This window comes from Pieris napi, chromosome 16 (assembly GCF_905475465.1).
Source record: "Pieris napi chromosome 16, ilPieNapi1.2, whole genome shotgun sequence".
NCBI classification, from domain to species: Eukaryota; Metazoa; Arthropoda; class Insecta; order Lepidoptera; family Pieridae; genus Pieris; species Pieris napi.
In genome coordinates this window covers 5,995,949-6,008,075 of record NC_062249.1, presented here as the reverse complement: position 1 = coordinate 6,008,075, position 12,127 = coordinate 5,995,949, and the positions used below count along the sequence as shown (strand labels likewise).

The 12,127-nt window shown below is 31.3% G+C and overlaps 2 protein-coding genes across 9 annotated transcripts in view; one reads left to right on the top strand and one right to left on the bottom strand.

Moving 5' to 3' along the window:
• The window catches only part of LOC125057540 (rho GTPase-activating protein 190), a 36,915-nt gene extending 33,136 nt beyond the window's left edge, over positions 1-3,779 (bottom strand). For 3 of the 5 annotated variants that reach the window (XM_047661294.1, XM_047661297.1, XM_047661298.1), the window contains exons 1-3: positions 3,661-3,779; positions 3,099-3,224; positions 1,566-1,678 (exon numbers count right to left, since the gene is read on the bottom strand). In XM_047661294.1, coding sequence (XP_047517250.1) covers positions 1,566-1,678; positions 3,099-3,162 — 177 coding nt within the window. In that variant the 5' untranslated portion in view covers positions 3,163-3,224; positions 3,661-3,779. Of the gene's footprint in view, positions 1-1,565; positions 1,679-3,098; positions 3,299-3,648 lie in introns of all 5 variants that reach the window. The other 2 variants (XM_047661296.1, XM_047661295.1) reach the window with 2 other exon arrangements.
• Positions 3,780-4,587: 808 nt separating this feature from the next.
• The window catches only part of LOC125057245, a 30,295-nt gene continuing 22,755 nt past the window's right edge, over positions 4,588-12,127 (top strand). For all 4 annotated transcript variants that reach the window (XM_047660820.1, XM_047660819.1, XM_047660821.1 and 1 more), the window contains exons 1-6: positions 4,588-4,733; positions 6,761-6,925; positions 7,038-7,266; positions 8,190-8,363; positions 9,671-9,816; positions 10,034-10,159. In XM_047660820.1, the coding sequence (XP_047516776.1) occupies positions 4,647-4,733; positions 6,761-6,925; positions 7,038-7,266; positions 8,190-8,363; positions 9,671-9,816; positions 10,034-10,159 (927 nt within the window). In that variant the 5' untranslated portion in view covers positions 4,588-4,646. The remainder of the gene's footprint in view (positions 4,734-6,760; positions 6,926-7,037; positions 7,267-8,189; positions 8,364-9,670; positions 9,817-10,033; positions 10,160-12,127) is intronic.

The following is a 12,127-nucleotide window of genomic DNA, read 5'->3' as shown; positions in this document are numbered from 1 at the left end:
CTGCGGCTCACATCCGCTTCCGGGTCGTGTGAAAAATACAGAGGTATGAAAAGAAAGCCTACATTTTTCGAAAAATAAATTATTCTTTAAAAACTCATATGCCTGACCTCTGGTCATGTCTTACTAATTTAAGAAATGATTTAAAAAAAGATCGTTGACTTTGTTTTTATTACGTAATATACGAGTGTATACTACTAAAATTTCTTTATTATTATTGTTATCTCGATATTATTCATAATTTGTAACCAACGAACCTACTTTCTTACGCACCGGTGAGTTATTTTTTGGGTTAATAGTCTTGCATAATCAAGCCTGTTCTTACTGCGATCTACGAAATAGTTTTATTATGTCATTCGACAATTCAATTACCATCATAGTCAAATTTTTTCACCATACATAAGATAAACATCTTCCATTTCAGGCATTTCATACGAGTACATGTATTCAACGTCTCAACGGACGCACATTCAAAATTATTTATTCAATAACAAGGCGAAGTTTATAGACGCTCGCCAAATACCTGACGCTATTTTATTTCGCAAACTACATTTTTACCGAGACAGCCTCTGGGTCTTGTACATGGATAAATTAATAATATATTTTACCGAATAACAGTTAGCCGGTTAAATTTCGGTATAAGACAGTCCTGAATATTGCCAGTTTGCCAGACTACAAATAAATCAATAAGATGTGGACAATAATTTATTTCATATTTAAAGGTACCAATCACACAATTGCTTATTTTTGTATAACGAAACCGAAATAAGAAAAGGAATGCAGATTAGAGTTATTACACAAGAAAGACAAATTTAATATACACTTGTAAATAAAATTTCTAAAACAATTAATCAACTGGATGTCCAGTCATGTAACAATTCAGTATAGTTTAAGGTGAACATATATGTTTGTGTTTCACAGATGTGACAAGTATATTATAGAACAATTTTTGTTTTTCTAGGAATTGAATCTAGAATCACTGCATTACATATACACAACACAGAAATTATATATAAGTTGACAATGTAAGCTGCAGAATAATCTTATATATAAAATTCTCGTGTCACAATGTTAGTTACCATACTCTGCGAAACGGCTTGACCAATATTTATCAAATTTTATATGCATATTCAGTAGGTCTGAGAATCGGCTACTATTTATTTTTCATACCCCTAAGTGATAAGGGTACCCACCACTAACATTTTATTTTTTAGACAATTTATTTTGTTTTTATATGTTTATGATACAGCATACAAAAACATACACAACCCCTAATTTTCACCCCTCTACGTTCAACCCCTATTTTTATTATATAGTTAGTAACGCTCTTTTATTAAACTAAAAAATGTTTCCTAGAAATAATATACATGGCAAAACGTTTTCCGGGTCAGCTAGTAGATATATAATATGGTAAATATGTAATTAGATAAGAAACACAAAGCTTAACCAAAAATAAATTGTTATGATAAACAAATAATCCGAAAGAGTAAGATGAGAGTGGCTTGTAAAAAATTAACCCATAGTCCATGCTCATTTGTCCGTAGATGTTTGATAGTGTGTATACTAACCTGACTCAAGACAGAGATGTGATCAACATTGTAATCGTCAGCATCAGTTCTAACAAATCTATTGCACAGACAAGATTTTCCGATACCCAGCTGCCCCTTCTCTTTTTCTGTACCTGAAAACAAATTAATTATGATGTAACAATATATTATACATCAAAAAAAATTATGCTAGTAATAGTTTCTAAAAAAATTGTTTCTTATATATTTAAGAATGTCCTAAGATTTGACTATTACAACTGTGAGAATCAATAGCGGATGGCTATGTTACCAAAAAATTTATAAGCCAAGTTTTTACTTAGCATACCTGAGCAAAGGCCGCTTATATACTTTCCCTCTTGATAATGATGAATGATGTTGTGATACACAATTAATTCAATTAATCATTATAACTATTACTGTCTTCTCAATAAAATGTTAGTGTTTATTGAAAATAAATAAATTCAGTTAACATTGTTGATATTTTTAAAGCAGCTAAGGTTTGGATTAAATATTGGAAATTATTACACATACACATTTTTATACTGTTAATATAAACTTTTTGCATAATCCCTCTTTAATATTAGTATTAACTGAATTGTTTAAAGAAATCACACCGACATGGGTGTTTGACATTGAAAGAGGATTTAAGATGATTGCAGTGATATGAATCACTGACATAATAAGACACTTTATCATACTGATAATGAAGCTTAGAATGAGAACACCAAGCCAATTCTATTTTAAAGCAATGTACATAAATTCATATTGAAATATAATACTATATGTATCATATATTATATATATATATATATATATATATATATGTGTGTTTATAAATTTTTATATATGTTATAATCTCTTAGTTTTAAACAAAAGATAATATATAAGCATTGTTTTAGATCAAACTGAAATTTATACAGATTTAAGATATTATTGATTAATTATTGTCTTTCAGGCCCCGATGTAACCAAGCATTTCTAAAGAAAAAATAACTTAGACTTATCAAATAATTATGCTCTTGACTGGTGAAGTTTATTTCAAATGGTTTTCCAGTATAAAGTGATGGGGATCTCTAAGTCTATTTAAAACTTTATTTCAAAAAGTCTTAAGAAATATATTTTAAATGACACCACTTAAGATAAGACAGGAAATATATAAAACACAGGAAGCTCAAACTGTGAGATGTGCTGATAACAATAGTGGATGTTGGTGGCAATTGGGTGATAATAGGCATGACAGCCACCAAAATAAAATGGTTTAGAAATGGTAGGGGATCTAAATTTATACAAGGAAATTGAAAGTTACCAACTTTAAAACATCTTAAAGAATTGTCTGTCACATTTAAACATATATCTATTCAAACAATATTTTTTATGTATTGAAATTTTAATTGTTCCTTGTTCACAAGGAACAACTAAATCTATATAATTATGCAGTCTATAAAACATGAATAAAATATTAGGTTGAGGTTATTTAATATATTCAACAATATTTGTATAAACTTTTGGTGTAATTTATAAATTGTATTACAAATTTAAAAAAAAGGTAACTTACCAGATAATCCAATAACAGAGATGGTGACAAGCTTGCCACCAGTGTTATCCAATTTTTTTGCCATTTTTAAATCACTTTGGTATTAAAGCCCAAATCACTTCACTTGGTACATACATAACACCACACCTGCACATAACAAACATAAAATCATGTTTCACTATACATTCACTTCACATTGCTTTTGGTACAAAGCTATAAAACTGATAATAAAATATAGAACAATCTAAATAGGAAATTGGTCTCATTTTGTTTTCTGTTATGTTCTTTAGTTTACAAATATAAAGATATTAAAGAATCTCTTAACAGATGTACGAAAATATTACGGAAAAATCTACATAATTGATTTACATTCATGCAAGCATTATACTTATTGTTATTGATCAGGCTCAATAGTAATAATTAATCTGTTTTGCTGTTGTTTAACCAGTTAAGCTAAAATAGAACTAAAGTCCTGAATTCTCATTCTATACGGGCACAGTGTCACAATCAATTTTATGAAGACCAACTTGAATCTAATTAAGTAAAAAACAGAAAAACTACATAATATTACATATTAATTTACCGTCAAACCTAAATGAACACTAAATGTTGTGTAAATTACATATTTTAAATTGCTAAAAGGATTTTCTTTGAGAAAAACGCAATAATTCTGAAATGACACTCGCGATGCTTTGTACACAGTGTGGCCATTGGTAATTTAAAAAATGGTATCTAAAGTTCAAGTCTTAACATGTCAGAACATATTTATCAGCCTATAAAAGGTACAACATTAGAACTAAAAAGGCACTTCAAACATGACATAATAAATAAAATAATAATATACATGGAGCTGCACAAGAAAAATCGATCAAAAGTTTTAAAACATGTAATAAAAATACATGTTCCCTTTAATAATATACATACCAATAAATCAAACATTTAAAATTAATACTATCTGCTAGCATATATAGTTAGTATATATAGTTATATGAAAATTTAAAAAGTAAAGTATCCCTTTTATGTTTTTTTGCTATAACGTTGTTAAGGCTTTGTAAGTGGCCACCCCGATTCTAAGCTTAATGTTGCCATGAACAAAGAACAGTCAGTCTAAAAAATTTATTAATTATTTTGCGTTTACTTGTGATGAGTACGGGTCAGATTCTATTATACATTAAAAAAACGTTTCGAAAACGAATTCAATACTTTTAATTGTATAATATGTTTTACAATTATATTGAAAAGTAATTTTTAGATCTCGCTGTGGGCCTGAAGATCCAATTACAGCTAGATTGAGTGAGCTACAGCTCAACTAGGCTCGAACGCAAATGGTCTTATTCCCGCAACTAGTGCATGTTATGCACTAGTCCTATCGTTATGTTAACACATACGTCAAAATCTTATAGAAAATAATATAGTACATTTTTAGTGCGTATCTACGATTCGCTACACATTACTGAGTTTTTAGTGTTGGTAATACACAACATACATTTTAATGTTGAGTCAAGTTTTGACAGCACCATTACGAAAACACAAGCGCATAAATGTCTCGCCGCGATATTTTCTTGAGAAATGACTTCTACAAATGACGGAAAAGAAGTGATAAGTAATCAAACGAATAGCCAAAAAGGAAAATCATATTATATTGCACTTTACAAGGTGAGTGCTTTTATTATTTACTCATAACTGCCGATTTATAATGTGACGCCGTTGTGGTTAAAGTTCTTTGCCGACGCCATATTTGTCTCCATTGATACCTTGTTTTCATAAATTACTATTTATATTGTCGCTTATCTTTCAAAATTAGTGACTAAGTGTATCTTGGAAGACCTATAAATAAGAACTCTTAATTCACTAAGATCAGCGCTTTTTTATTATAATACAAACACGGATTATTTAAACGTCGCGTGAAAAATTATGGTTGTGAAGTATTAATAATAAATTATTATTTTAAGCATACTATGTGTTAAACGGACAATATTTAGCCAATGGTAAGTGATAAAAGTGGTTAATGTTAAGAACTCTATAGTATTTTGATTTAATCACGACAGAGTAATATTTGACAGCCATATCAAAATCTCTCTAAGTCACGTACATATCTACCTATAGCATGCACTATTCAAACTCTAGTAACTCATCTATTACAAAAAATAAAAGCTAATGAAAATGAAGACTGTCTGAAAAACAAACTTAAATTGATAATACGAAGTTATTGTACCACAATTTTTTTAAACATAGGAACGGCATAGTGCATTATCATTATTGTGTTTTGAACATATATGAAATTTAAGATATAAATGCCTGTTATAAACAAAGACACATTTTCATTGTTAAATGTTGGTACTATAAAGAAACAGTTATTTGTTTTGTCAAAAACTCTCTTGTAGCTGTTAGTACAACTGAGATGTATATAAAATAACAATAACAGTTTTGAAATTGTAAAATAATATCTATTAAATAAAGTTATTAACAATTCTTAATATTTAAAAGTAAAGAACTACTATTTGTTTAAGTCGCCAATTGTTATTGTAATACAACCCTTGTATGTACTTTCATAATGATGAGTCCATATTTGATCAAATTACAAATACTGTAAATGATAACAATGCCAGTTATACTTTTCACACTTCACTTAAGAAATTCTAGAGTTCTATGAAATTACAGTTTTAATTTGGATGCAGTGTAAATATTCTAATATGTATGACTTGGTTTATATTTATTAGAGTGTTATGAATTTTAGGATACTAAGACAGCTTAAAGTCAGTGATAAGTTATCTTAAGTGTTTAAGCTATCTTAGTAGAGCTAATAACATCTCAAACAGGGAAATATTATAATTTTATTTTTTATATAATTAATTTTGTATATTACTATTAAGTTTAATTAAATCCCCTACACAAAATTAATCATTCTATCTATTAGAGTTAGGGTCTGTTTCACAATGTATGAATAAAGTAACAAATAGCTATGCAACACATAAATTATTTGGAAGATAAATTGTGCTTTTTGACATTCATCGGACTCATAACTTATGATGGACTTTATGTGACAAATAGTGCTATCTGACAGTCGTGAAACGCAACAATAGTGTTTATCCTACCAATAAGTAATAAATAGCTAATTCGGAACTTATGTAGAACTTATCCGTACATTGTGAATCAGACCCTTAAAGTATTGTTTTGTCCCTTTTAAAATTGTTTTTACCAATCAATGTACTATAGTTAAAAGGGGCATTTGTAAAATAAACCCTTAATTTTTATGACAAAAGGGGATAACAAGCAGCTAACGTAATATTTTGATTGAGTTAAAGTATCAACTAATCAACAAATATTTTGTAAATTATGCTAATTAAGTAATTTTACCACTAAAAATACAGTTTTGTATTTTAATTGGGTACTTTGTCTAAGGTGGATAATCAGCAACAAGACTTAGCTTTAAATGGACATATGGGAGTCATTGTTTGTCTTAAGTCAGAACACTTTGAATTGTAAGATGAAAATCATAATCCATGTCATAAATAATGTGTTTATTAAATATAATAATTGAATCCCAGCCCCGAGTTTTGATGGAATTGTGCATTTGAGGCTATGTGCTAATGCATGCCTTTAAAAATACAATGGTAGGACCCTATTGGGTAGGTATGAGTAGTAGGTAGGATATTATACAAATAAAAAAATGTTTTGAGCAGTCGCTGGACTCGCGCCTCTGCGGCGATTGCACGGGCGTTGCGCGGACGCAATGTGTTTGCGAGGCCTGGCGGCGTATTCACAGCCTATGCAGCCACTGTGCACCAGCAACACACCCCCACTTGCTGTCATGGCTTCAGCGGCACACTGCTTCTACTGTCCTACAGGTACAATATATTTTATGAACCCCAGACACAATTTGCAATTCATTCTACATTTAAAAATTCATTGACATAGCTGTTTCTGTTGTTATTTTAAAGTGATTTATTTTTTCAACAGACGGAATGGACAAAATGCGAAGAGCAGCATGCACTATTAGCAAAAGCAATAGATGCCTTTTTAGAAGACTGCTCCACGGCCATATCTAAGCGTAATGGGGTGGCAAAGTATTGGGAGCAACAGCTCCAAACTCGTGCTCACTGGTTTAAATCAATTTTGCCAAATCCTTGGGGACATCCAGTTCTGAAGGCATTGCTAGATAGTGAGCAGTCACCAAGTGATGAACAAAGTTAGTCTAATTTTTGTCTCTTATTTTAATTTAAATTTTGCTTGAATAATGGTAACTGCTAAAAAGTTTAATATTTTTTTTTTATAATTATATGTGATGAAGACATACAGATCACATGTAATAATATGTGATATAAGATACCAATTTTTATAATAATATAATAAATAATAATTATTATTAATATTAATTAATAATTGAATAATATACTAAATATTAAATATCATTAAATTATTAACGATAAATATTTATTATTAATTTTTTAATATTTAAAAAAAATAAGAAATAAATTGAATAAATAATAAATATTAAAAAAATGATAAATATTATTGATTTCCTCCAAAATGACTTGAATCTAGCCATGAATAATAATCCTCTGATTTCGACAACACGACACGGCACTACCATAGATGCTGTATTTTCACGATATCTAAACGGCGTTAATAGAAAAATTTTCATATCGTACTTTAGTTATCATAGGCCACTGATAACTAAAGTGCCAATTCAGACATTACCGGAAGATGCTACGGAATTGGACATAATTTAAAAACAACATTCGAATAATAATAGAATTTATGTTGCACTTAATGTAAGAGATAATTAATATTTAATTATTTAATTTTTCAAATGTAGACTGAACTTTATTGACTATAATGACTCCTTTTCCAGTCTTTGATTATTTAATTGTAATTAATTATTTGCATGCAATCAAAAGCTATTATTAATAATGCCAAAGAAGTATAACTTCTTACGCGCGTACATAAGTACACGCACCCTTTTTTTTATAATATAGCAACAATAAGATTCAAGTTCATTGTACAAGTGAGAAATTTCATCTCAATTGTCTTTTTAGGTTTAAACTATTTCATAGAATCTCTCCAGTCTGAGATTTTTGTCAAAACATAATTTCGAATTATTATTTTCAGTTCTAGAATGGCTAAAAGAAGAGCGGGGTGTGATGTTTGTGACGCGGCTGCGTCAGATGGCCGCGTTAAAATCTTGTGTCGATCTCGCGTTACGTCTTGCAACTGCTGTTATGCAGCGCACGCGTCTTTGCATACGACGAATTCCTGATATTGAACAAATTGAGTCGCAAAAGGGTATGTTGATATAATAATTAATTATTATATTTCTGTTTTTTTATGCAGTGAACTTATATAAATGCTTTTGTGTTTAAATTGTATTTAATGAAATGATTGTTAAACATAATGTTTGTTATACAATCTGTAGCGTATTTAATCTCGTGGCCATCATAATGCTCGGCTCAACGATCGTAAATGATTTGCAAAATTTGAATTAAATCTGTTAAGCTGTTTGGTCACATTAATGTTTATTCGTTTTACAAACAACGTATTGTATGTAGTAAAAATACAATAGATAGTTCCCATTGAGAATTTTTACAAGAGACGTTGCCGTTTTGTGTTACGCTTTTTTTGTGCGAAAAGAAGTGGAGTATCGTTATAGTAGGCAAAAGAGCCCGCGCGGGCTATCCCCTTACCTTTTGACCTCTCATTCGGATTTTCGCTGTGGCCGATTATGCACGCGTATTAATCCTAAGGCCCAGCACACATGGTGAAACGCAAGTGCAACGAAACTGCAACTACTAGTTACTTTTAAGTTTCATTTGAGTTTATGCCATAGATACCTTTGAGAGACAACACACGTCGCAACTAGTTTGAAACCGGTTTGAAACGCGTTGCAGATCAGTTGCTTTGAAACCAGCGTGCAGGAAACTCGTGTCGGATTTGGTTCTGTCTGGTCTCAAAATCGGAATGATTGTGACTAATTTCATCATATTTAGGTTGCGGCGTGTGTGGAAAACGTTTGAAACTGGTTTCAAACCTATAATTTCAAAAGGGTTTCGTTGCACTTGCGTTTCACCATGTGTGCTGGGCCTTAGTCTTACTAGTAAAGAAATTGTGATTTGTAAAAACCCAATAAAAATTAATAACTGATGTGATAATAATGGTAGTAGCCAGGGATAGAGACAACTAAAAGTTAATCGTTATAGTAAAGTGCCGCAAAAAGGATTTAATAAAATCTTAGATCTGTCTTTGCTGATTTTTTTTATTATTTCGACACATGTGAACTTAGCGATAATATTTACGTCCCGGTCGTAGGTATTCTTTTAATCCTACCGAACTACGGCAATAAGCGGCGTTGCCGTTTTTTACTGTCGTCTAGTATGAATTAATTTGCAAATGTGTTAAATTTGTCAACCAATTATATCTAAATTTTTTTGTATGAGAAAATAGTGTTTTAAGTTAATTCCATTTTCCTTGTACTGTTTCCATAATATGGATATTACACCTATACATTTGCACAGTAAAAAAAATACCATAAAGGTTTTTCTACGTATATCAAAGAAAACGTATCGCCTAAATTTGTCATGTTTTCAATGTTGCAGAACCTGCAGAGCAAGCTTCTGAAGACTCATTTGCGGGGATCCTAAACAATGAGGCCGGCTTCACACCTGAAATCTGGGAATTTATTACTGATTTAGAGTTTGTCCTATTGCACAAAGCCACACAGCGGTCTACTTGTATTGACTTGGTAAGTTTGAATACATTTTAGCACTCACTTCATCATGTGTTGGTTTTTGTAGGATGTTAATCCATTTGTCGTGTTGTGATCATATATATGGAGCTGTTATTGTCTATATTGTATATGAAGAAAAAATTAGAATATCTTCAATATTATGTTGGAAATTTTGTGTGAACTCTAAATTTATATTGTAATTTTTTTTTGGAATGAAAAATGGTGATTTCAGGCAAAACAAGTGCCATTTCGTAACGCTTGCCAGTTGGTGGAGCGGCTTCAAAATCGTTCGAATATTTCACCTACAGAGAAAAAACTATGGAAGAATGCCAAAGAAGTAGCGTTGCTTATTGCACAGGTAAGATGCTGAAAACATTATCATAGAAAAAAAAATCGAATAATTTTTTGATGTATTGCATAGTTTTATGCAACACGAGCTCTTATATTAAAATATAGTCTGAAGAGACCGTTTTTCGTTACCATTTTTTACATGAAAACTCATCGTAATAAATACAGTGTTACGCGGGTAACACTGAAAATGTTTAGAACTGGCCAGTTAGAAACATTGCTAATGGAAACTTTTTTGAATTTCAATTTTAGAACTCTTTGCTATCCTCGTGTAGTATATTGCATTCATTTGTCATTTGTTTTTGTGAATTGGCGGCAAATCAAAAAGTCTTGTTACACGTGAACCTAACGCGAGAAAATTTTTGGTCAATGATTTAATATGACTTTCGTTGTGGGCTTACTCAACAACAAAGCTATGATAGGCTGCGATTAACATTTCTTAATGAAGCCCCATCTCGTGCCACTATTTACAATTGGTTTAACGAGTTTAAGCATGGACGTAACAATCTCAATGATTATCCGCGTGAGGGACGTCCTTTAACATCGACTACTGAAGATAACATCAGTGCTGTACGACGGATGATAGAGGAAGATAAGAGAGTGACCTATAGCAGATACGGGCAAGCCTAGGCATTGGTATGAGTCAAGTTCAAAAAATATTACACGAACATTTAGGCGTCAGGAAGCTTTGTACCAGATGGATTCCCCATACTTTTACCGACGACCAGAAACCTTCGCATGAACTGGTGTCGCCAAATGTTAGATAAGTTCAACGGCGGTGATTCAAATTCTGTATTTGACATCGTCACAGGTGATGAAAGCTGCATATTTTGCTACGAACCCGAAACCAAAAGACAATCAGCTCAGTGGGTGTTTCCTTTCGAGGATCGGCCAACTAAGGTAAAGAAAGGAAGAAGTTAAGGAAAAAAGATGATTGCCTCATTCTTTGGTCGGAAAGGTCATTTCGGCGACAGTTGTGCTAGAAGATGGAAGGACAGTTACTGTAGACTGGTATGTCAATCGCTGTTTGCCTGTTGTCTTGGAAAATATCGACAGCAGCGCCCTCGAAGCAGGATCCTCCTTCACCACGACAATGCACTCAGCAAAACGGACTGTTGAATATTTGCCTATGGCAAATATTCAACAGTCGAGTGTCGAGATAATGAGTGATCCGCCATACAGTCCTGACCTGGCGCCCTGCGACTTTCATTTATTCCCAAGAACTATAGATAAAATTTGAGGTATTCGCTTTACGAGCCCTGAAGATGCGGTGAAAGCATACGAAAATGCCATAGAAGGGACCCCTAAGGAAGAATGGGTCCACTGCTTTTCTCAGTGGTTCCATCGAATGCGACGATGTGTAGAGAGGAACGGAGATTACTTCGAAAAACAATACAAGTATTCTCAACTTTCTTTTCTAAACATTTTCAGTGTTACCTAGGTATATTTTCCCTTTTGGAATAACATAGGAATATTCAAATTTAAAAACTTCGTTATTTGATGATTGGTTTTTTTGGTTTAAGAATAACTTTATTTTTCATAAGAATTGCATACAAAATTCACTTACTGAGAAACACATATTTAAAACTAAGATTAAAAATTAGAAATTAGAGCGCACAGATGTAAGTACATATATAAAATAACAAAACAGAACAGCACCAAAAATGTGGGTAGACATAATAAACTTGATCAGTCAACCAAGCAAAACACGGATGTTCGAATTTGATTTTTACTAGATGTGGCATTGATGGCATAGTCTGATATAACAAGTTTATATTGATTATTTTAATTTTTTTCATAACACTATTTTATTTTTAGTTTATTCCTATATTTATATATTTAGGGTATGTACAAGGTTTATAAAACATTTTTACAAACTAAAATCACTTATGGGCAGATTTTGGTCAATATCAAATATCATGTTATCATCAAGATACTAAAAACAATTAAAAAAAATTGATTTCATTTTAGAATTTTA